Genomic DNA, 26,472 nt, shown 5'->3' with positions numbered 1-26,472 from the left:
TGTGATTGGGTATGTAGCAAGTGGTGCATAGTGGAGCGAGCAGCGGATCGGGGCTCGTTGGCTTCGTGTACACGGTAGGAAAGACAATAGACCGTCGGTCGGATCTATAGTAATGTGGGGACCTGTAGGGGTCTAGACTCTCTAGAGGGAACTCCTCGTACGAGTGGAAGTGTTAAGTATATACAATAGTCTCTCTGAGACTGGAAATGTTCACTTTTTCTAAATACCGAAAATACCCTCTCTCGAAATAAAACACAAGGTCTTTTTTCCTTAACGTTGGTGGTGGTGTCTCTGCAGAACCCGTTCGCCTCTTTCTCTCTCCTTCGTCTACTTCTCTCTCCCTCCCTCTGTCTCTGTCTCTCTCCGTCTCTGTTTATTTTCTCGCAGGTCGTCGCCCTCCACCATTCGCAGATTCGTCGATTGGAGGACTCATCTATTGCCATCCATGACTATGATGACTCCCCCGCCGTTAGATGTAAAACACCAAATCTTTTTCTTTATCTCTCTCTCTCTCTCTCTCTCCCTTTCTCTATCGCTCTCTGTATCTATTTATTGAAAAAATGGTTTATTTTTCTATTTTGATTCAATCGCTGTTTCGCTCCTTTGCTCTCGGGGGTTATTCTGGTTTCTGCTATTTATATCGATTTTGGTGGCCTAGGGTTTGAGTTCGATTTAGAGGGTCTGAATCAACCACAATTTCGCAATTCCATTGCGGTGATGTTCGATTTCTAGGGTTTTGATTGAATCGACGGGGTTTGGTTTTACTGGATCCGAGCTTTGATTCGTGCTTCGTTTTGCAGCAAGAGGACGACGAGATGTTGGTCCCGCATTCGGATTTTGCAGATGGTCCACAGCCAATGGAAGGTAATGTTTCCGTGCTTGAATCAACCTATTCTGCCAATTGCTTTGTTTGAGTTTTGAATCTCCTGTTCGCGGTCAGTTGGATTTGGTGGGAATGATCCAAAATTAGGTTTTTATTTGCCTGTCAGTTACACTGTTTGCGAGCTTCTAGATGATGGGAGTTGTTAGGGTTTTGATTATTTTTTTTTTGAATTTCCTTTTACTTATTAGTAGTAGTACAAGCAGACACTGCTAGTACGGTGGAGAACCAGCCAGTGGAGGATCCTCCGTCGTCGAGATTTACGTGGACTATTGAGAACTTTTCTAGGTTGAACACCAAGAAGCACTATTCTGATATTTTCATCGTTGGTGGTTATAAATGGTACGTGGATCTCCCACCCCTATTAGATTTGTTTTAATACCTGACAGTACTTGATATGCTAGAGTTAATCATGCTTTTGGGTCTTGCATTGTTTTTGGCAGGCGTGTGCTTATTTTTCCCAAGGGGAACAACGTAGACCATTTGTCTATGTACCTAGATGTTGCTGATTCTGCAAGTTTACCATATGGGTGGAGTAGATATGCACAGTTCAGCCTGGCGGTGATTAATCAAATACACAATAAGTATACAGTCAGAAAAGGTACCCTTTTTGTCATCTTTATATTTGTAAGCAGTGGGATAAATTTTTATTTTAAGATATTTATTTTTCCTCTTTAGTCACATAATCTTGTATTTCCTAGAACATCTTATGGCATACTTGAGATCAATACCAGATTTTTGATGTGAACTCAGCAATCACATAGCCACATACATTTTTTATCATTTACTTGGGTAATGATACATATGTATGTTTAGATGCGGATTTCTTTATCTGCACTCTTGTAATAAGTACTTGCCATTTTAGCAATTACACAGTCTCTTATCACATTGCTGATGAGATATATAATACCTTTATGAATTTGGTCCATAATTTTGGCGAAACTGGAACTTTTTGTTTTTTTATTACCTTCAATAAGAAAAGGAACTTCCATTTTGCATTGGAGGCGCTCAACTCTATGGAATAAAATTTGCAGTCATTTAGTCGCTCAGGCTTCTTTTCACCTGTAAAAGGAATTGGCTTCATCATTGTTTATTAGTAAGAAACATATGGGAATTGAGTATTGAATGCACCTCCTAGGTTGATAACGACTCAAGCTGACTTGCATTATGCAGATACACAACACCAATTCAATGCACGCGAGAGTGATTGGGGTTTCACATCGTTCATGCCTCTTAGTGAACTATATGACCCAAGTAGGGGGTATCTTGTGAATGATACATGTGTAGTTGAAGCTGAGGTTGCAGTCCGTAGGGTTGTGGATTATTGGACATATGACTCGAAAAAAGAAACTGGTTATGTTGGACTTAAGAACCAAGGAGCAACCTGTTACATGAATTCTCTGCTCCAGACTTTGTACCATATTCCTTACTTCAGAAAGGTTAGAATGCATGTTAAGATTCTTTTTATCTACTTGATAATAAATTCTCTTCCCTATTTAAAAGGATTTTTTGGCGACTAATTTTGTTTCAGGCTGTGTATCATATGCCAACAACTGAGAATGATATGCCATCGGGAAGCATCCCACTGGCTCTTCAGAGCTTATTTTATAAGCTCCAGTATAGTGACAACAGTGTTGCAACGAAGGAGCTTACCAAATCTTTTGGATGGGACACATATGATTCTTTCATGCAACATGATGTGCAGGAACTTAATAGGGTTTTGTGTGAAAAGCTTGAAGACAAAATGAAGGTGGTTTCTAGTGATCATTTTTTCCCTTTCAAAGTTTTATCTGACTGTTGAGATTATTTTGGTCATGGTATTTGTTATGTTTGTCCAGGGGACTGTTGTAGAGGGTACAATACAACAGTTATTTGAAGGGCACCATATGAACTACATTGAGTGCATCAATGTTGACTACAAATCTACAAGAAAGGAGTCATTTTATGGTATATTGTTTTAATTTCAATGTGGATTGTCTAAATCTTTTGCTGTTACATCAATGTCCTTCTGTGCTGAACTCTCGGCATGTAAATGACAGATCTTCAGCTTGATGTCAAAGGCTGTAAAGATGTTTATGCTTCTTTTGACAAGTATGTAGAAGTTGAACGTCTTGAGGGTGATAACAAGTATCATGCTGAACAACATGGGTTACAGGTATAAAGACTGCCTGCAGAGCAATTCATGTGTAGGCTGTATAGAACTCTATTGATTTATTTTTTCATTATGCAGTCACATACCCTTTTTTATTGTTGGGGAAGGGTGTTTCGGTGCCTAGAACCACCTATGGGGGCTGTGATACATATGAATTGTTGTTCAATATAACTAAACTGTGGTTCTTGGTATAGAAAACACGATCCAATTCATTTCATATTGTGTCACTCAGTCTTTAATTTTAACTCCAGTTTCCCCTCTCTTGCATCATCATCCTCCCCCTTCAATCATCTTTTCACACATTATAAGGTGGTATTTGATACAATAGCAGCACTTAGGTGCGACCTTTTTACTGCCGTAATGCACTAGAGGTAAAATGTAGTACACAGTTGTTAAAAAGATTGTAAATTCACATGGGACTCACAAACTAAAAAATAACATCATTATTACATTAAATGATTAAGTCATGTATAAAACATTGAATTCACATATTCACCCACAACGAGCACATATTTGTAAACATATATCCTTGTATATGCATATTAATGTGTGCATATATGTATTGTATGATATGATATGATACATCTCTCTATCTGTGTGTATGTAGTATTGAGAGAATCACCTTCTCTTTCTCATTGCTGTATGTTGTGATGCGCCTCTTCTCTAAAGCACTAGCTTTGTCTGGTTTGCTAAATCAATAGAAATGCTCCACTCACTACACTAGCCTTCCTTTCTACCTTGCCTGAATCAGTTACACCATCAATCTCCCTAAACCAGTTGGTTAAATCTGCTCTCACTTTGCATAATGAAACTGAATTTTGACGGCTGGGCTATGGGTAATCAAGGGCGGGCAGGCATAGGAGGTATGTTCAAGAACCACTTGGGGCATGGTGGTGGCTATGTGTTCAGGACCAACTGGTACTGGTGACTCGGTTAGAGCTGAAACTTTGGCATTGTTGCAAGGACTAAGACTAGCAAAACAGATAGGCTTCCGAGAGATATAAGTTGAAGGAAATTAAAAGTTGGTCATATCCTTGACAAAACAAATGAACTCAGCACCGTGGAGTTACAGGCACACTTTTCAGGGGCATAGGTTGCCTATCAAGAGAACTCAACACCACTTATACCTGGCTTAGAAGAACTGCGAATGGGATGGTAGGTGTATCAGCAGGGGGGGTTGTAACAGACATCAATTATTCTGGGCAAAAATGTAAATCTTGATACTTGGGTTTGGTTGGAATATTTCAACATTGTACTAAACTCATAACTTTTTTCTAATATAATAAATTCTTTTGCTGATAAAAAATTCTTTATATATATTATACACAGACATTTACCTGTGTGATTTGAGATGCCTTGCTTGATTTGAGCGCTCATAATTTGAAAATGGATATGGTTTAAACAGAATGGAAGCCAACCCCATATGTTTGGGGTAAGGCTTGGGTAGGGAATAGGGATGATGATTTGAGTAACCCAGCTTGTAGTCACCTGAATCAATCCAATTAAATGCTTGAGTCCGATAAAATCTTAATATAAGTTTGACATCTTTTTTGCTATTGATTTCTGTTCATCTTAAACTAAAAAGAAAGAGCTTGTTGTTTGAAGATGATCATTGAAAGGAATGCTGCTACTTTTTTTTTAGGATGCTAGGAAGGGCGTCCTGTTCATTGACTTCCCTCCTGTCCTTCAACTTCAGCTTAAACGGTTTGAATATGATTTCATGCGGGACACTATGGTAAAGGTTAGTTCAACTACTTGTGTTGTTTTGTTATTCTTTAACTATATTCTTGTTTTTATATGTTATATCCATTGTTTCACTGTTCGTAAATATTAGTTTCATTTTCCTCTTCTGTTTTTAATGGGAAACAAGAGGCTTCATTGACTTATAAAGATTTAAGAGCTTGCCAGCATAGAGCAATGAGCTTCCTCTTCTTATGTATTAAGCGTAAAAGTAGACAAAAAGTGGCAATTGTAGTGTCTAATAATCTTGTCTTTGATAGTCTTGTTGCCTGTCTGGTCTCTTATCCCTCAATTCTTTCAGCACAAAATGTTGGCATATTTCCTTTTATATTCATGATATATTTCCATTTTCATGGGTATCAACACAAAACATTCTTGGAATAAACATGGTTCCCAGTAAAAATTACTGGCACGGTGGCACCATGTCGAGAACACAAGATGAATATTATAATATAAGTTGGTGACAATATTTGTAGGTATGTGGAGCAGTGGTATTATTTGTTTGACTAATGGACATGGTCATCACTTTGAGCCAGCTTGAAATTCTTTTCAGACATGAAGTTAAATCTTAATTTTTGTTTATGTGATAGGTTATTGTGGATGGTCTATCAGAATTGCTTACATTTTCTTTGATTTTAAAATTTATAGTAGAAGCTAAGAAACTAAGGTTAAATGACACTTTTTTTGCTAAGTGGTTAAATGACACTTAGGACTCAGGAGGTCTTTTTACCAGTTGACCAGAAAATCTATTTTTTGATAGATTACCTTTGCCTTAAATGCATTAGTGGTAACATGAGTAAAAATCAACTGTTCTTTTAGTTGAGATAGGAATTTCTATTTTCTTTCATTCTCATAGAGTGTTGTAAATGCTTACTTTGTTTGTGAGCATTGGAATAATTGCCTGCATGATAGTGAAAAAAGGAAGCCCAAGAACATGGTTTTCTGCATTGTTTTATCACAAATGATGTCTCTTCTCTTTCTCTTTCTCCTTTGAATACCTATAAGTGTTTTCATAATCTTTTATTCTTTCTGATGTCATAAATTCCACATCTCTTAATGGTATTTAAGATAATTTCATCTTGTAATGTTGTGTATTTCATTTTTTATGTAATTTTTGGTTGTGTTATTGGGTTGGCAGTCCTGCCAATTCTTCTGCTGAATTGTATGATGAAGTTTTTAGTCAATTTCTATTCCTAATTTAGCATATGTCATATTTTATTTCTACTTGTATGAAGTGGCTATGGTTTGTTTTTCTCATGTCATTTTGGTTAAACAATATTGTTTCCTGTATTTTGGGCTCTGGAATAGTCTATTCCCTGCATGGTTTCAAAATTTAAAATTTTCTATACTTAGTACTCTTTGCTGGAAAATTTTTTATTAATTTTTGCATCTTCCCCCTTCGCTTAGATAAATGACCGTTATGAGTTCCCTCTGCAACTAGACCTGGATAGAGAGAATGGGAAATACTTGTCTCCTGAAGCTGATCGGAGGGTTCGGAATCTTTACACGCTTCACAGGTACCTATATAACACTTCTCCTTTCAATACTGTTTTTGGTTGTGGTGGACTGGTTAAATTTATAATTTTTTTTAGGATAAGTGAAGTATATGGAATCTTAACAATAAAAAAAAGCATACAAAACTTTTGCCAGCAAAATTCGTGTTTGGCTCCTTCTCTGTGTTGTATTTATGTTCTTATTTTGGTTTGTTTGCAGTGTTTTGGTTCACAGTGGTGGGGTGCATGGTGGACATTACTATGCTTTTATCAGGCCTACCCTCTCAGATCAGTGGTTTGTATCATATAGCTGGAGTTTGCGGCTTCTTTTATGTTAGAAACTTTTTTTTTTCAAGTTTAGAATTTCTATTGGCTGTTATCATCTTTGGGCAATGCTTCAGCTGTTTATCTTTAAGTTGGTAATAAATTAATAATAGGGTGCCCAGTTTAGGGTACCTGCATAGAAGCACTGTATGGGCGATCTTTGACTGCATATGATGTTTAAAGCTATTTGTTTGGCTTGAGTCCTAGTGGGATCACTCCTCACCTCTAGTGGTTGTTGCAGTGTTAAATTGGCCCACAAGGGCTTTGTTATAGAGTATTGGTTTCTCATGGACCAACTCAAACTAACCTTTTTTTTAGTCAATTTGTTTTTTCTGCACTTGATTTGGGGAATCCAATTATTTCTTTGACTCTTGTTGTTTAGTATTTCTCTTTGTGTTGTCAACCTGAGGATTGTACATATTTAAAGCAGCTATTGTGCTTGAACATTGATTGCATATTTTCATTATTATGCATGGTTTTATGTTGTCCTGCCATCCATTTAATGTGGTCTTTGTTATTGACTTTCGTTTATTTCCTTATATATTCTAACTTGTATATTTTGTATCCTATTTTCAATATCTGGGGTCTTCCATCTATCTATGTGGTCCTGCATCACTATGATTGTGTTAGTTTTCTTTTCGGGTGTAAAATCTTGATAATTATTAGGAAATTGTTCTTTTCAGGTTCAAGTTTGATGATGAACGGGTAACAAAAGAAGATATGAAGAGGGCCCTAGAGGAGCAATATGGTGGTGAAGAAGAGGTGATGTATCTGTAATCAATATATATCATGTACTTTTTGTCTATAAGAATTCGTCCTTGTCATGATAAAGAATTGTCTGTTTCTGATTGGTAACCTTGACTGTCCTTCTATTTTAACTCATTTCAGTTGTTTTCTCTTTTTCTCAACAGTTACCACAAACAAATCCTGGTTTCAACAACACTCCATTTAAATTTACCAAGTATTCTAATGCATACATGCTTGTTTATATACGTGAAAGTGACAAAGAGAAAATTATTTGTAATGTGGATGAGAAAGATATTGCTGAACACCTTAGGGTAAGATATCTTATATATATAAGACAGATTAAATTTATCAGTTAGCTGTTATCTTATGATTTTGACAGAGGATATTTGATATCATATTTCAGGTAAGGTTGAAGAAGGAACAAGAAGAAAAGGAGCACAAGAAAAAGGAAAAAGCAGAGGCACACCTTTATACCATTATAAAGGTTTATGGCTTCCAAACTATTCTTTCTTTATTTTAACTTTTGACAAATGATGGTTTTGATGTGTTTTAGACACTTTGTGCTAAAGCAGATCTTTATTGCCTATAGGTTGCACGAAATGAGGATCTTGTAGAACAGATTGGAAGGGATATTTATTTTGATCTTGTGGACCATGACAAAGTTCGCAGCTTCCGTATTCAAAAACAAATGCCTTTTAACATTTTCAAGGTACCATATGATGAGTTTGGTTTGTAGGCATTAGTGAGTCTAGCTTTCTTTGGCTGGTGACTAGGGATGGGCATTTTATCATCAGATTGGGAGAAAGTTCAAATATACTGTTGTTTATTTTTATTACACTGCAAGAATTGTTAGCATGAAGAATAGTTCTCTTTTGATCAGTAGCTGAATCTACTTCTATTAATTTATTTTGTGAAATAATAATTTATATACAAGGAGTATGCAAAGCATCTCAAAGTATTTGGCTAGCCTTGCTACCTAAACCACGTTTATTCCTTTTCTAGCTTTCATCATTACCTTCCCTCTAGGAATGATTCTCCAATACAGCTACATTCTGTTGAATCCTTGTTTGGCCAAGCCTTATGCCATACTGTTGCATTATCTTTGAACCTAGATCAATCAATGTAGCTCTTGGGTCTATCACTAGATGCTTGATTTCTTTTGTAATATGTGTATACAGCTATGGCCCTATGGTGTTGCTTTTGATTCATCCCACAGCCACCACAACCTTTGAGCCCCCCTGCCAATCTGATTGTAGTTGATGTCTTTCCCTATTCTTAGATATTGGAGTACAGCCAGCTCTTGTTGAGCTCTTATTCCCTATTGGACCTGAAAATAATGCTGCAACCATCAAAGGCTAAAGAGAGATGGGTATTCAGTTCAATGAACTTCCAAGCTGACCAATGGATAGTAGCTATAACGATGATAAAAAAAACCGGATAGTAGCTATAACACATTTCCATAAAATCTTCCCCTTTTACTTTGATGGAAAGAAAAAATTCTCATTAAACAAGCTATCCGCATCCCCTGGAGGAGACCACCTGTAACTGAAGGGGGCAAACTGGCAAAGAAGTGCTCCCAAATACTAGAGGCGTAAGAATAGGAGATCACTAGGTTGTGTGTAGTTTCACCGCTTGCTTTAAATAGAAGGCAAATATGGGGTGACATACTCTAGTTGAGTCTCTGCCTTTTTAGAACCTTGAAGAATAGTACCTTGTCATTATCATTGGAATTGGTTCTCCGATACAATTCTTTTTTTTATCAGTAACCATAGTTTTCAAGGTGCCAAGGCGACAGGGGGTCGCCTAGTCACCTAGGCGATGGATTTTTTTTAAATAAAAACATGTATCCTAGGGTAGTTCCCTAGGTTCCATAACCATATTTCCTTAATAGAAAATCAACATACAGGGGGTCGCCTAGTCACCTAGGCGATGGATTTTTTTTTTAAATAAAAACATGTATCCTAGGGTAGTTCCCTAGGTTCCATAACCATATTTCCTTAATAGAAATCAACATATTCCAACATATTCATGAGAAGAAAAAGAAGAAAGAAAAGAAAATTCGAAAAGTATGGGGGCTGAACCCCTATTTCTGTTATAGGAAAAGAAGAAAGAAAAGGTGGAAGAAGAAGAAGAAAAAATTAGTATATAAAAACACAAAACTAGTAAAGAAAAAGAAGAAAATGTGTTGATTGGACAACATTTTATGTTCTTTCTTACTTGTTGGTTCAGGTTTTGAAGTCTTTGAGGGTTCAATACAGCATTTAGCAATGTTTGTGTTGATTAAACCCTAACAAATAAGAAAATAACAAAAAGAAATTAGTATATAAACACACAAAATGAATATTTTAGTTTAAAAATGTCTATTTTATAATTATAATCTCAAAAAATTAAGAATATAAAAGTTTGTTATAACACGCTATAGAAAACTGCTTGGCGATTAGGTGAGGTGAGACTCCAAGGGCGCCTTGTCGCCCAGGCGCCCGCCTTGACATTAGGTTCCTTTTGGAACCCCCCTCCCCAAAAAAAAAAAGATACATTTATGCACCCCTTGCATAGCGAAGGCATCAGCCATGCTATGCTATTTGCACTCCTTGGAATTCATCGAAATGTATCATTAATGCTGCTAACTGAGATATAGTTCCATGCTCCCATGGTTGTCTTCTTAACCATCCCACAACCACCTTGGAGTCCTTTACAATCATAATTTTATTATTTATCTATTGAAAAATGATATTTTGATTTTTCAAATTCTTACACAGCCAAAAGCCTTGTAATAGACTCAGAAAATAAGGTTATTAATAAGGTTGCCATGGGCCAATTTTGGTTCTGTGGTTTTATCCTATTAATAATTGGGTTGGGGCTGATCTTGCTGTTCTGAACCAGTTCAGACCTGAGCAGATTATATAGTTAATAATATATGAAGGCCTCCTGGTTTTCTTGTAATTTTTGTTATATTTTGTATCCAGAAGGGTAAATTTCATGGATAAGATGATTTTGGTTTAAACACTTGTTTTATCATTATATAAACAGTTTACTATTTTGTGTTATTTTTATATTATCTAATAAAGTTGTAAGTTATTAGTATCATAGGTACATTACCTTCCCTTCTTTGCATCTGAACACCCGTCCAATATCTGACTCCCTTGGATTACCGAGGTTGCACCCATTGAATTCATCTTAATGCAAGGTGGGTCTGGAAGGCTTCCGAAGGCTAATGAATTTTGGCATAGGAGAATGTGAATTTGCAATAATATACCAATTCCTATCCAGGTCATCAAACGAGAAACCAATGAGAATTGGAAAAATGTTTCTCCAATGCACTTTATTAAGCATTTAATTGACCTTTGCTGAACCTTCATGGTTGTATTTTGTTTGTTTGTTTGCTTTTTTTCCCCTAAACGCATCATGTTCTTTTTGTTTTGTACATTCATACATAATGTTCTACACCTTTAAGTTCTCAATTTTAATGATTGTGCACTATTTCTTTATTCTTGATGTCCTGGAACTCTCTTTTCACATTTCATTTTCCCTTTTGAAATAATAAGGTGATGTGTTGTATTACTTAAAAAAAAATACAAGTATAGCTCCTGCACAGTGAGTGGCCATATGGGTAAACCTACATTTTTTATAACGTTCAGGCACACTAGTCTCCCAAAAAATTGTTCTTATAAGAAACAGAGTTTGGGATCAAAATAAGATTTTGGTTTCTCTCTCTACATTGGCCACGGAAACACTAGTGGGCATGTCTGTCTTTAATATTATGTATCATCATATTAAACAAAAAAGTGATTAATGGGGAGTATTGTTATTAATTATGGACAAGTCACTGTCATAGTTTTCAAGGTGCCAAGGCAAGCCAAGGCGATCGGGGGGGGGGGGTGCCTTGTCACCTAGGTGGACTTTTTAAAATAAAAAAAATCATGAATCCTAGGGTAGTTCCCTAGGTTATTTAGAAAATAGGACTCATCCTTCATTAATAACTATCTATCGGTGCAAATGGATTGTTCATAAGAACCAGGAGGAGGCAGGTCAAAGTGGAAGCACAGCTGAAGGGTTTGATCCAGGGAATCACTGTGGTGATGGGAGGACCGAGAAGTGGAGTTCTGGTCAGCAAGCAGGTATTGTTCTGTGTTTTGGTGATTTCGAAATCGAGCTCCCTTCCTCTTCTTCCTTCTATTCCTTCTTGTCACATCAAAGAAGTTTGGAAAAGGAGAACAGAGTGGTAGTTTGCTTGGAAATTTAGTCGGAGGGAAGGGAGGTGGTTTCTGGGGAAGCAGTGAAGGGGCGAGTAAGGGGGGAAGGGGAGGACAAGGAAGAAATGATAGGCAGGGATGGACAAGGACGACAATTCTGGCTTGACTTTAGAACGTGAGGAGTTCCAAAAGACGGAAATCGTAGCTGGCAGATTGGAGTCCTTTTACGCCGGAGAAGACGTGTTCACCAAAGGGAGGAGACTTTGAATCTTCAGAAGGGGTGAAGAAACCTGAAGAGGCAATGCCCATTTGTCAAAGGTTTTTTCAAGGCTAAAAGACGGATTGATTGGGGCAGGACCCTCCAATAAGTATAAAAGAGTTAACAAGAGGAAGAAATTAAAAGTTCTGGAATCAAAGAAGGGTGATGAAAGGGAGGGAGGAGGTGCTTCAAGCTGCAGGAGAGGAGGTTATGTCGACCCTGATAAGGGAATCTAGAGGTCAGGATGGGGTCAGGGAATGAGGAGGAAGGAAGCCAAGCAGATGAGAGTAGTTTAGTGTTGTCTCAACAAGCTGATAAAATTAAGGAGGGGAAAAAGTAGAGCTTTAAGAGTTTGGTGGACAGGGAAGTTAGAATTGGCAAGAGCTTATGGCTTTTCTTTTTGGGAGGTGAAGGGTTTGTTAGAAGAGCTTTCTAAATATTTGAAAAAAGAGATAAAGGAAGAGAAGCTTCGGCGGAAACTGGATTTAATTTGGGATGAGGATGATGACAGATGTGATGAAGCGTTTGATCCTGAAGACTAGACATTTTTTTTATCGATATCCTGAAGACTAGACACTATGTGTTAAGGGTGTGTAATCTTAACACCCCTTGTTTTCTTTTATTAGTTTTTGTGTCTTGAAATCTTCTGTTGCAGTATTTGCTTTGGGTGTAATCTTAACACCCCTGGTCGGGTTGTATCTCGTTTTCTTTTCTATCTATAAATTTTTTTATTTTACTCTTAAAAAAATAATTATCTATAATTTTCATAAAAAATATAAATTTCACATTCAAATATAGAAAATCAACATATTCACGAGAAGGAAGGAAGAAAGAAAAGAAAGTTTTGAATATTTTGGGGCTGAGCCCTTTTTTTTGTCCTAGGAAAAGAAGAAAAGAAAAGGTGGAACAAGAAGAAAATAATAAAAAGAAATTAGTATAAAAACCTGCAACATGAACATTTTTGTTTAATAGTGTCTATTTTATTATTATATTTTAAAAAATTAAGAATATAAAAGTATTTATCAAAAAAAAAGAATATAAAAGTATTTCATAGCTCCATGTACAAGTAAATGGTTCAGGTGCTAAATAGACCCAAAAACCTGGCTTGGGTAATGGGTTAACCTGTCTGACTGGACGGGTCAACCATGGTTTGAAAACACTGGTAGATGGTTTTCTTTGTATCTGACAAAACCATCTTAAGGAGAGTGACCAAACCCCAGTGCCCTCGGTGTTTTGATCCAAGAAGATTGAACCAAGCCTTGCCAAGAGAAGGATGAATGATTTACACTCCATCTCCTGAAGGTCTCTTCTAAACTCAATGTCCCAGTTTAAACCCTAGGTAGAGAAAACCACAAATTTAGAAATAGGTTTGACCTGGTAATTGGATAATGCGTTAAGCTAAGGAAATTGGACCTTATGTGGGTGTTTCCCTAACCAAAGTCCCTCCCACAACAAGACTGAGTCCATTCCCCACATCAAACCACAGATGGTTAAATAAACTGAACTTCAAGGTTTTGAATTGATGAAATTAAAGAATTTAAAGAATGTGAAGGTAAAGTGTAATTAGCTGGCCATAGAAGCAGGATTTGATTCCCTGGAGTGTCAGACCTCTGGTGTTTAAAGGGATCATAGAAAGTGTGACAGTCATGGGTCGAATTTTGATAAAACTTTCTTGAGCACATGCATAAGAAAACCCAGCCTCTCTCTTATGTTGATTGGCCTTGGGTATCAAGTTAATCTGAGCTCATATATTTGGGTGGGGAGTAAGAGTTTGATTGATTCAACTGAAAATTGTGTATTTTTTTACAATATTTTGGTTCGAGCAAAATGACAGCTAGATCCTGTTTTCAGAACATGTCTTGTAATGTACTCAAAGACAAAAACCCTTGGTTGCTGACACAAAAAAAAGGACAAAAAACCCTTGGTCATTATAATACAGAAAAAAGGAGGCAAAAGACTAGTTCAAATTAGATGGACCGCATGACAAATTTCTAGATGCTAACTGCCAAGGAAAGTCTATTGAGGTCTGTTGGCATTCATAACACATTCCTTTCAATTCTGATTTTGGTTAATTCTGACATGCAAATTGTAATAAGATAATTGGACTCTTTCTCGCTTCAACAACAAAATATTCTCACAAAGCATTTGTTTTTGTACTTAGATATGCATGCACATCTTGGATGGCCAGATACCTATACATGTATAATGTATTGTTGTTGGAGATATATGCATGCAATATGACAGTAGATGCCACACCGGCACTTCTAGAGTGAACATTATAGCATCAACACTTACGAAAAATGTACAATGGTATATTTTAACAAACCATGCTGCGAAAAATATGTATCTGTTATAGGTTTTATTAAATTTGGCAAGACACAAGTATTTGAGAGATGACACTTAGCTTCAAAAGCAAGTTATAAAAGAATGATATAAGCATGTCTTTTTTGATCGGCAGTGTGATATAAGCATATTAAATGGATACCTATATCGATATCCACAACTGGTATATCTATCTATCACTGTCGGTATCTGTATATGGGCATCACCAGTGTACATAACAAGTTTCAGTTGCGAAGAGTCAATTTGTGCTACTTGTGTATCCACAATTGTTTGGGAATTTTGTAGTGTAGCTAATTTTGGGAATCCTATTACCTATGTTTACTATTTTTTTTTTCTGTTTCATACGACTACTGTTATTGTGATTATTATTTGTTACGATCATTTTTTATTGCTATTCCATGCTTTGCCATGAAGTTGTATACTTTGCATCTTGCAGTATTTAATTCCAGCGTTTTTGGCTGTTAACAGGAGGAGGTTGCAAAAGAATTTGGTATACCTGTGCAATTCCAGCGCTTTTGGCTGTGGGCTAAGCGTCAAAACCATACATATCGCCCTAATCGTCCATTGACACATCAAGAAGAAACACAATCTGTAAATAACTTCTATTATATTTTCCTCTCCCTATGATGTTTCTTTACCATTGCAAAATATTTATGATGTTGCTTTACATCTTAGTTATTTTGCTTAATGACCCTTTTGATTGATGTCAAAATTTTGCTCATATTGGTCTGATTATTTTCATCTGATGTAAGTTGTAATATTACAACAGTTTGTATGCTATTATTAATAGGGAAGTCTTAGCCACTTCTCATTGGATCTTTCTCGGGGATGGGGTACTGTGAATGAGCCAGGTTTAGCGTTGTTATCTTTTAACTTTTTATCATAGATATTGATGATTCTCCTGAATTTCTATTTTCTTAGCTTGGAGATCCCTTTTACATCCAAATTAGAATTCCTTATTTTAGAAGAGATAGAGGAAAGGTCCTGAAAGTGGATCAACTTGCAAACCTAGAAGGCTATTCAAAATAGTTGCCTACTATGATCCCTTTTACATCCAAATTAGAATTCCTTATTTTAGAAGAGATAGAGGAAAGGTCCTGAAAGTGGATCAACTTGCAAACCTAGAAGGCTATTCAAAATAGTTGCCTACTATGCAACACCTTTATGGAGAGCATGCTTAAATGATTTTTATTTTGATTGTTTCTTCTATTTTTCTTTCCAGTTTTTTTGTTTGGTTTTTCTGTAATGCAATATGCTTTGAAGAATTCATAGGTTTAAAATGGCATGGACATTCATGTTGTCTAGATTATTTCGTTGAAAAGTACTTGCATCTATTGTTTCTACCATTTATCATGGTTATAAGTACAAAGCTGTAACAGAATGGTTAGCCTCAACTAACCATCAATATGGGTTGATTACACTTGCCAAAATCTTTTCATTCTTACAATAGATTTCCCCAAAACATTTCCTTGTAATGGCAACTTGAATGCATGATCATCAATTGCTGACATTGCCAAGTAGGAGCATGTCATACTTGGTCATGGTTTGATGCATTTCCTTATTGCATATCTTGTGACTCAGTTGGGTGTGGTTGGTCCATTACCATGAGCATATTGGGGGTAGTTGTTCTCCACCTGGTGCTCTAGAATCTTTGTTTACAACAGCTTTCTTCAACCCAAGGAAAAGGAGGAAAATTCTTTGGAGATACACTAGAACAGCCACTTTTTGGCCCCTTCGGGAATAGAGAAGCCACAGAATTTTTAACAAGAGTGAGTTTATTGAGAATACATTATGTAGAATGATAAATTGGGTGAAGACATAGATTTTTGGCCCTTGATCAAAGATGCCATTTTTTGCATGGTTGGTATTATGCAACTCATTCTTCAATGGTTCAACCTCTAGATGAAAGCTATCAAAGGAGTGGAGGCCATCAACTATAAATGTATTCAAGCTTAATTTTGACACCTGCAGCATTGGTAACTGGGACCATCAGGTATTGAGGGGATTATGAGCGATAATTCAGGTGCTTTCATGGCGCTCTACTCTGGCCTCAATAGGAGATGGAGATTCCACAATAGTTGACTGCAAGTTGTCATTACAAGGATTTAAACCTGCATGGTATAGAGGTTGAAGAAGATTCGAAAACTCAGTGGTGCATTTTGGTTGCTGTTCCAATAATCAATCATGATCTCATTGGCTCTCTCAGCTCAGGACAACTGGCTCAAGTGATTATCTGATAGTATTCCTAAGGACTATGAGATGCTTTTTTTTTTTATAATTGACTATGAGATGCTTTTTTTTTTTTATAATTGACTATGAGATGCTATTCCCTCCATGATTTTATAATTATATCATGCTTGTGTTTTGCCAAGAAAAGTAGATTCCAGAACTGTGTTGGGATGGCTCAAAAATAACTACAAGGGGATAAAGGTAGCATAGATACACCCTAAGATGGGCTAAATTGCTGGCAAGAGGATTGGAGTCATGGTCCTGGATACCTGGTTACATGGCGAGGCAAATAGCATAGGTACACCCTAGGATGGGCTAAATTGTTGGCAAGAGGATTGGAGTCTCATGGTCAAGGATACATGGAGAGAAATAGCGTGGCTGCTGCACTTGCAAGACAAGGGGTGAACCGGGTTAACTTGTATTGCAGGGGTTAACATTGTAACCTGTTATTGTAATCCCAACCTGAGAAGGGTTTGGGTAGCAACATTGCTAATCTAATTAATCTGCAGTATATCTGTTTATATCGCTCTTTTATCACATCTATTGAAATATAAAGTTATTATTCCAAAAAAAAAAATCTTGTGACTGAGCAATCTATACTTAACATTTTGCTTTTCAGATACATCTTGTGGTAGTGGGGGTATGGTGCTTCTTATGTGCCTGAAATGTTAGAAGGCATGCTACTTGATCTAATACAACTTTTGATTGCTTTGTAGGTTGGGCAATTGCGAGAGGTATCAAATAAGGCACACAATGCAGAGCTTAAGTTGTTCTTAGAAGTAGAGATGGGGCTGGTAATAATTGTTTTCTTTGTTAAATAAATTCATCATATGGTTGAGGGTGACTTGCATTCAGTTACACTCAACTGATTTGTCATTGCAAAGTGGATCTTCATTTTCCTGTCTGTGGTTGTGATTTTCTGCATGACAATACAGGATTTACGTCCGATTGCTCCTCCAGACAAGACAAAAGAAGACATTTTGCTTTTCTTCAAGCTTTATGATCCTGCTAAAGAAGAGCTCCGGTACTTATTTCTTTCTCTACCATTGTTCTTTATGTCCTTCACCCACTCCACACACACACACACACAAAAAAAAAAGGAAAAAGAAAAGAAAAAAAGAGGATAGAATTTCATGTGGATATATGGCATTGTCATATGGTTCCAGATATGCTGGGAGACTTTTTGTGAAGGGTACTGGGAAGCCAGTGGAAATCTTGACAAAGCTAAATGAAATGGCTGGATTTGCTCCTAATGAAGAAATTGAGCTTTATGAGGTCAGTTTTCTCTATCTGTTCTTTTAATGATTTTTTGATCTGTAATATATATGCTCTTTTTATAATTTTTGCTACTTTTTCCTTCTTTCATCTATTAGCAAGGGGATGCTTGTGCATGCATCCTTATGTAGTTAAATCCTCATTTGTCCACAAATATGAATCTGGGATCCATTTTTGTGAAAGCATCTTACCGATTTCTGCTTTTCAGGAAATAAAGTTTGAACCTAGTGTCATGTGTGAACATATAGACAAAAAACTCACTTTTCGAGCTAGCCAGGTACACACGATGCACCTGCAATTGATTGATGGCTAAACTATGAAATTGCTTAAATATTATACTTCAGTTTTTTATCTTCTTTGTATTCTCATTTGCAGCTTGAAGATGGAGACATTATTTGCTTCCAGAAATACCCTCCAATTGAAAGTGAGGGGCAATGCCGCTATCCTGATGTTCCTTCATTTTTGGAGTATGTACATAATCGTCAGGTATGAGCTTAATTAATTTTAGTAACTCGACAATTATTATTTTCATTATTTCAATCTGATTGTGTTGGCATTATGTTGTATCCTCTTTGCACTATTGGTGATTATAGTTCTTTTTTCCTTGTTATGTCTTATTACTTGCCTTTTTGTGTTTTATGAATCAATAATCATATCTTTTGAAAAAAAGGAAATAGTAAAAATACCTGTACACAACCTTAAAATGAATAAGGCAAACCAACTGTTGGAATATTTCAATGAAATTCCATTTTTAGCTACAGAATGTGGATGGGCTATACATGTTTAATGTGTCCATGTCCAATATCATATGTTTGGAACATTTGATATTGCATGTTTACATTTATATTTCAAATACACTTCATGGTATGAACACTTATAAATGTGCAGGTAGTATATGTTAACAAATCTTGCCATAAATTTGTATATGATAGAATTTCAATTAGATTTGGCAATCACATTTCTTATGAAATAATACTTGAAAACTGAATGTTGGTGCATGTTATTTACCTGGGTTATGGGACAATAAATGCACATCAAAAGAGAACATTGATGCATGGTGATATAATATTAAATTGGTTAGCTGTATCTATAATTGAAATGGAGTCATATTCCTCTGTCTGAACATGCAATTGTTCCACTATTTGTATCTGGGCATTTTGACTCACCAGATTTTAACAAGAATAAGCTGATATTGGGTTCTATCTGAACAAGATGTTCAGTTGGAAACCAATGATCTATCCCATCTGATGTGGCATCATAGGTGCACATGAGTCCCCTTCCATCTTAACTGGAGAGGTAGCTATAAAATGCATCAAACAATGGCCCTTGCTTGACTTACCAGACTTTTTTACAAGAATAAGCAGATATTGGGTTCTGTTTGAACAAGATGTTCACTTGGAAGCCAAGGATCTATCCCATCTGAGGTATGTATCTCCCACCGCCAAATACATTATTGAAAACACATTCACTTGGGAGATACATGCAAATACATTATTGAAAGTAGGGGCCTTAGCAGACTTTACATTATTGAAAATATGCTAATGAGTGCTGTATGAATTTCCAGTCTATTACATTCCATAAATGTGTATGGACTTGGACAATAACAATTGTTTTAAGGCTCAAGCCAATCCTTTTTTTTTTTTTTTTTTTTTTTTGAGAAAAGGTAAGGTTCAAGCCAATCCATTCCTTGCGCATGTTTCTCAATCATTTTCTATTCTTGATGATGACATTATTCTAACATGACATCAAATTGATGCTTGCGAGTCCTGCTTTTGTGCATTTTTTTTTTGTTTTCTTTTTTTCCCTCTTAAGTCTTCTCATTCTCTTCGTAATTAAACACTTCTTTTTTACATAATGATTTGTAGGTGGTTCATTTTCGATCTCTGGAGAAACCCAAGGAAGATGAGTTTTGTCTAGAGCTGTAGGCACTATTCATTTCTATTGTTGTTTTTCACTATTTTGGATGGTTTGTGCATCTGCCATTTACTGAATTGAAATTTTTTCATACCCTTTCACCATATAAATATCAAGGTCAAAGCTTTACACGTACGATGATGTTGTGGAAAGAGTTGCCCACCAACTTGGTTTGGATGACCCCTCCAAAATTAGGCTTACATCTCACAACTGTTACTCCCAGCAACCTAAACCCCAACCTATCAAGTATCGGGGTGTGGAGCATTTATCTGACATGTTGGTCCATTACAACCAGGTAATTAATCACCTTTGTTTTGATAGGAAAGGAACTGTATCTCCTAACCAGAGCTTTTCATGTAGATTTCTTTTTTCTTACAAAATGTATTGAAGGTGAATGTTCTGATTAGATATTTTTTTGACAGACTTCTGACATTTTGTATTATGAAGTATTGGATATTCCCTTGCCAGAATTGCAAGGTCTAAAAACTCTTAAAGTGGCTTTTCATTCCTCTATAAAGGATGAGGTTAGTGTGGTAACCACAATGAGTAGCATTTTATATGTATCATAACAAAGATATCTTATTGGATCTCATTTATTTGTTTTCAGGTGGTAATTCATACCATTAGATTGCCAAAACAGAGCACTGTTGGGGATGTGATTAATGACCTTAAAACAAAGGTAGTTCTTCACTCCACATTTTTTTTTCTGTATTGGCATTTCTTCTACTTTTTTTAGTGTCTTCTGAAATTTTGTCCTTGCACACAAGTAGGAACCAATGTTTTCTACCTGTTGTTGACCCAGGTGGTCAGATAAATTGACATGTCACCTGGCGAGGTTTCTGAGTCTGTTTACCTCCTAACTTATAGCTTATAAAATGTCAGCTGAGACGATAACCCAGTGACCCAGCCAAACCATCAAATCATTTGATCCAGTCAGCCAGTCATGGGTTAGATATTAGATCTGTTTATTTTCTGCATTTTTATCTGTTATTTTATATTTTATTATATGATTTAAGATGCCATGGATTGGCCTGTTTGGTCCAGATAGTTAACAACTGTCCTACCACCATTGTAGGAATAGAATGGCTTCATAATACAGCAATTCTAGCGCACTCTATATGCAAAAATTATCCTAGCACTGCTTTTAATTAGATCCACTTACCATGCAAAACTTTCTGGAGCAGGTTGAGCTGTCTCATCCAAATGCAGAACTCAGGTTGCTTGAAGTTTTCTATCATAAGATTTACAAGGTATTAGTTTTATCAATTGGATTTCTGAATTGGGTAAATATCCTTTTCAATCTGTAGTATTTAGAACTAATGATTAAGAGCTCTGGAGCCGGTCTAATTTGCTTGAGTGTTTGATGCGACTTTATTGGAATGATTGCATCTTAATGTGACTTCATTCTTCACCACTGCCTTGCAGATTTTCCCTCCAAATGAAAAGATCGAGAATATAAATGATCAATATTGGACATTGCGTGCAGAGGAGGTAATTTTTTCCACTCGTGCAAACTATTTTACCATGTTGTTATTTTCTTTTTTTATGGGTTTTATGATTTGTATTGTATTTTCAGCTATTATGGGACATTTTTTTTCACACCTGGGCTCAATCATGTTTAGGGCAAAATCCCCCCAAAATGCCCAGAATGTGGTTGGGCAGTGACTAGTCAGTGTTTATTTTAGTCTAATTGCAAACTATCTATATTCCCTGTATACCTTTACATGCCTAGTGTTTTGGTGTTAGATACAATACTTGTCAGATACAACAGTGGATATTGTAGTGATACTTCTAGATGTACTTTATAGTATTGACACTTATAAAAGTGTTTCTAGGGTTTTTGGAAATGGGGAGTCATATCCATTGTTACCAAAGTGTCAACTAGTCAATTGATTTAAGTTGAGGGCCTGGCCGACTGCATTAATAACTAGTTGCTAGGCGCTCATGATGTGGTTGCCCAAGACAACTAAGAATTTAAAGCTTTGTTTGTTTGTGATGGAATATGATCAGATGATGGTATATAAAATAGAAAAAATTATAAAACAAAATAAGACAGTTGAGGAGTTTTTTTAAGTTTACGTTTACTCACTTCAGTGATGTGTTGCCATTAGAGTTGCCACAAACAAAGGTCATATCTAATAGTCAAGGTTGCACTCTTCTTTGGAAAACAAAGACTGATTCCCTATCTTCTTTTTCTTTTGTTTTTCTGGCAGAACAAAGACTGTTAACTAAATGTTCAGTATCATTCCGTTCTTGCACAATTTATATGAACTTATTTTAGTGATTACATCAATATCTTGAGTTTAGAACACTTTTTTTTACTAGTCAATGTGTGGCTACCAACTATTCATTGCATCAATCAGAGTCCAAAATGACTAGTCATCGCTTTACCTGATTGCATAGTTTTCTAGGCGCCAAGGCAAAGCTAGGTGATAGAGGGTGCCTTGATAATTATCTATAATGTTTATTAAAATGTACAAGTAACCATCTTTCATTGAACATAAAACCATCTTTCATTGAGAATTGATTCATATAAAAACATGGAAAATCAATATATTTATGAGAAGAAAAAGAAGAAAGAAGAAAGAAAAGAAAATTCAGAAAAATATAGGGCTGAGCCTCTATATCTGTTATGGAAAAAGGGAAGATAAAGATAAAGAATGTATTGATTTAACAGAATTTTAAGTTTCCCTTGCTTATTGGTTCAGGTTTTTTAAGTCTTTGAGGGTTCAAGACAGTACACACCAACATGTGTTTTGATTGAACCCTGACAAATTTGGAAATAATAAAAAGAAACTAGTATATAAACTCAGAAAATGAATATTTTAGTCTAATAATATATATTTAATTGTTATAATATAAAAAAAAAACAAAGAGTGTTGAAGTGCTAGAGATATGTACAAAACAGGCAGGCCATTAACGAGGCAACCATCCATAGGTGCCTTGTCACTTTGAGCATTATGCCCTGTTGGTAATCCTTGTTTCCTGTATCTGTCTGTGTCTGTAACCAGGCAATAGTTCTTGATGTGTATATCGGTGACATTTTGGTTCACTTTCTCCGAGTGTTGGGGTTTTAGCATTTATAGCCAGAACCAGTGAGAAATCCCTTAGGTTATGATTGTATCCATCCTTGGTAATGTCTCTAATATGTCATCATATTTTGTTTTTATTACAACTATGTGGCAACTGGTTATATGGATTAACCTGGGCTATCTCAACCTTATTGACTCTGCTTGTCAAAATGGGCTTCAAAAATGGTGGATGGATTTGTGTGATGGGGTTACAGCGGTTGGTTTGAGGTATTGATGTTTATTTTTCAATGCTACAGATTCCAGAAGAGGAGAAAAATCTTGGTCCTCATGATCGTTTGATTCATGTTTATCACTTTACTAAAGATGCATCTCAAAATCAAATGGTAAGTAAACATGGATTCTAATAATCTCTACTTCCTGACTGAAAAAAAAATCTCTACTTCCTGCTGGTATTTGTTGTAGACCTAGGGGATCAACTATTCAAATATTCTATTCAAAGTTTTCTTTTGTTTCAACAGCAGGTTCAGAATTTTGGAGAGCCGTTTTTCTTGATCATCCATGAGGGTGAGACTTTGGCTGAAGTTAAAATCCGTATACAAAAGAAGTTGCAGGTTCCAGATGAGGAGTTTGCAAAGGTATATTTTCCTTATGTTGTTTGGAAAGCCCTCTTTTTAGTAATATGGAGGGACGCCATAGTCACTCTGGATTGCCTTAATAGATAGGCACTCCCTGCCCTTAATATGTTTGGTTCTGTTCTGGTCATATCAGGTCAAGTAATGGGCAATTCAATATTAGTGAAATTTCTTCTCTTAATGCTTAGGCAAACAGATTATATGTTACTAATCCATCAACTTTACAAAGGGACTACCTCATAGTTAAATATCATGGAATAAAATCTGATCGTTTATATTCCTTTTTGGTCAGTGGAAGTTTGCATTTTTATCATTGGGTCGCCCTGAGTACCTTCAGGACTCTGACATTGTATCCAGTCGTTTTCAGGTAAGTTTTCAAAAGCAATCGCATTCTATACGTCAAGATTCTTTAACTCCAGGGGGATTCTGATCAATTGTTGTATTATTTGCCTTCAGAGAAGAGATGTTTATGGAGCTTGGGAGCAGTATCTTGGATTGGAGCACTCAGATAGTGCTCCTAAAAGGGCCTATGCTGCCAATCAGGTGAGAGTGCTACCTTTGTGCAAATCATAGTTCTACTATTACAAACTATTTAAAAAAGAAATCTGGCTTGTGGTTTATTAGCCTACTCTGCTTGGGGGAAATAAAACCGAGTACATGTTCTTGCTTCTGTTTCTTGAACATGGCTTTGGTGTTCTGCCCGTTACATGAAAAAAGGTCCTTTGCTGGCAGCCATAATATGAGATACAACCCAAAAAAAAGGGATGATCTTAATAATCCATGTTTCACTGCTTTAGGCAGCCGTAATATGAGATACAACCCCAAAAAAAGGGATGATCTGAATAATCCATGTTTCACTGCTTTATGAGATTGGTGTATTACTCTATGGTGATCCTTGTCTCCAAAATTTGCAGAATCGCCACACATTTGAGAAGCCGGTGAAAATCTACAATTAGAAAAGAACTGGCGGTCCATCACAGTATTGGCTGAAGCTGATATTGCTAAATGCCATGCGTGGCAATGTGAAAGGCAGTAAAAAAAAAATGAAAAATGAGTGCGCAAAAAATCCAGAGATGAAAAGGAAGATGGCATTGAAGGTGGTGGTCTTTGCTGGGTACGGTTATTGATTTTGTTTGCTATGTATTCTTTTTTTTACAGTGTGGGCGGGGGGAGAGAGACTTCCTGAATACAGTGTGTTTCTTCTAGCGGTCAACAACCCCCTCGAGGTTCGGTTCTTTTTCATTAAGGCCTGTTCTCATCTCTTTGGTGAGAAAAATCAACGGCCTCTTCTTCATTTCCCATGTAATCTAGTGGTACATAAGAAGATTTTGGACTAGGGAATGTATACAGGGTATAGTTGGGTGTCCTTGAAATGTCCACATTTTTCGTCTTTTTTTTTTCCTTAAATTTTCCTCCGGTTTCTTCAAATGTGTTCAGGGAATTTTGAGGCGTTGTACAATGGTTAGCGGGTTTGGTTCTGGCTTCTGGGGCCCTTCTAGGCTTGTGTAAAAAAACAGCTATAATGTTTTCCAGTTCTCAGATTGGCCCTACATGGCCTTTTCCGCAATCACTGGTTGTCATTCATATTTGCTAAATCGCATCACCTTTGCAAAATGTTTCTGATTTTTATACGAGTGCAAATGGTTTTAGCATGAATGGGCTCAGGGTTCTTGTTATGGTTGTTTTCTGTTTCAATTACCAATGGAATTATCCTTGGAGTGCGAGGATTTACTACTCTGCTCGCCATGAGGCAGAACTGGAACAGGTTTGACAAAATTAGTTGGTTGCTTCTTCAGTCGATAAATAGATAAACCCATTCCTATGCGCTGTATTGTTTATTGGTCTGAGAAGTGAGAACATTTCATTCCATCAACGGTAAAGGGTGAGGATGGGTGTGGAAATCAAATCAGCAGGGATTCTTTAGATTGGATTTTGCGTAATTTTCGATTGCAGGAAATAGTTCAGAGTATTAAGCGAGTAAAAACCAAATGGTGCATCATATAGCTTGTAAGTTTATGCTCGGCTTAGATTGAGTTAGATTATGACATTTTATAAAAATAAAAAAATATATAAAATATTAAGAATTATAAAAAAAACAGTTATTATTATTGTATATTATTTTTTATCATGTATAAATACTTTCATATTTATATGTATATACATGTTATATGAAAACTTGATTAGGCTCGCGAGTCAAGTTTTATTAGGCTTGAACTTGGCTCGAATCTTGGTTTAAAATGAATCAAGGTCCCCTAATCGCCAACCACTGTATTTTCTTCGAGGTTGATTTTTTTACATAATCAATAAACTAACAGATCTGATGTCATTCTTTGATCTTGGGCCTCAACTGGTCCCCACCTGGACGGCTGGACCTATGATTGTGTTGGGTATCTAGGGTTGCAGAATCGGTTAAATAAAACAATTTTCTTGAAAATTTTAAAATTATAAAAAAAAACAATAAATTATATATTTATATGCAAAATGTTAGTCTATGGCAAGGGAAAACATGATGCTTGAAAAACGTATAATATCATGAATTCAATCCCATTAAGAGGTGTTTGGATTTGATTCATCTATAATTGGATTGAATATGGATCTACTTCTATCCGAGTAACGATGTCTATAGTACATCAAATGGACCTTACAACAAAGTCTTGGTGGTAAATATACCTTGTTGAACATAATGAAAAGTGAGCATGTGACAGCCTCTTCAAATCTTGATTTAATGTGTTAAATGCACTATAGTGGGACTGTTGTTATATTTGTAGAAATTATTTTCATTCTGCTAACAAAATGCAACATTCAAGTCATTTTAGTTCTTATATATGATATTTTGATCTTTTTTAGTTTTATTTATTAATATTTATTCAACATCTGATTGCAATCTGATGGATAGGTTCCGATTTGAATTAGACTATAAACAAATCAAATATGGATCTGATTCAATTTGATCCATTTTTAGCTCTATAACCAACAAACCAATCGTAAAAGTGAAAGCTATTCAGCTCATATTAATTAAGGGGGTGATTGGTTGAGCCTTTGAGGTTATTTTGGTATCACACCTTTTTAACATGATAGATGTTGCCAATTACACACTCCTCAGAAAAACTTATAATCAATCAATTGGTCAAGACTTTCGATAGCATACCTTTCTCACATCATAGATTTATCCATATTATAAACAAGGTAAACCCAAAATTGACGACTTTTATGTTGTTAAAGATTTTAATGTGATTGATAAGCACACATTGTGAAACGT

At 36.0% G+C, this 26,472-nt stretch overlaps 1 protein-coding gene across 8 annotated transcripts; it reads left to right on the top strand.

The window, feature by feature from the left end:
* The first annotated feature begins 250 nt into the window (after positions 1 to 250).
* Positions 251 to 24,780, top strand: UBP12 (ubiquitin-specific protease 12). Of its 8 annotated transcripts, none has more exons than XM_010264838.3 (33): positions 285 to 475; positions 659 to 714; positions 801 to 864; positions 1,075 to 1,222; positions 1,324 to 1,481; positions 2,054 to 2,319; positions 2,412 to 2,630; positions 2,719 to 2,827; positions 2,920 to 3,035; positions 4,675 to 4,773; positions 6,180 to 6,289; positions 6,486 to 6,560; positions 7,273 to 7,351; positions 7,501 to 7,647; positions 7,740 to 7,820; positions 7,926 to 8,045; positions 14,600 to 14,722; positions 17,077 to 17,154; positions 17,296 to 17,384; positions 17,527 to 17,635; positions 17,844 to 17,912; positions 18,011 to 18,121; positions 19,501 to 19,556; positions 19,667 to 19,844; positions 19,972 to 20,073; positions 20,157 to 20,228; positions 20,734 to 20,799; positions 20,975 to 21,040; positions 22,878 to 22,964; positions 23,100 to 23,216; positions 23,506 to 23,580; positions 23,670 to 23,756; positions 24,128 to 24,780. In XM_010264838.3, the coding sequence occupies exons 3-33, from the start codon at positions 816 to 818 to the stop codon at positions 24,167 to 24,169; spliced, it is 3,303 nt and encodes a 1,100-aa protein (XP_010263140.2). In that variant the 5' UTR covers positions 285 to 475; positions 659 to 714; positions 801 to 815; the 3' UTR covers positions 24,170 to 24,780. The 8 variants fall into 8 exon arrangements, with proteins under 8 accessions (XP_088755447.1, XP_010263138.2, XP_010263137.2 ...); XM_088899322.1 differs by having other exon boundaries at positions 1,072 to 1,222; XM_088899321.1 differs by lacking the exon at positions 659 to 714 and having other exon boundaries at positions 251 to 475; positions 1,087 to 1,222; positions 23,103 to 23,216.
* The last annotated feature ends 1,692 nt before the right edge of the window (positions 24,781 to 26,472 follow it).

The sequence above is a fragment of the Nelumbo nucifera genome, chromosome 2 (assembly GCF_055504915.1).
Source record: "Nelumbo nucifera cultivar China Antique chromosome 2, China Antique-T2T, whole genome shotgun sequence".
In the NCBI taxonomy this organism is placed as follows: domain Eukaryota; kingdom Viridiplantae; phylum Streptophyta; class Magnoliopsida; order Proteales; family Nelumbonaceae; genus Nelumbo; species Nelumbo nucifera.
This window is presented reverse-complemented; position numbering and strand designations above follow the sequence as displayed.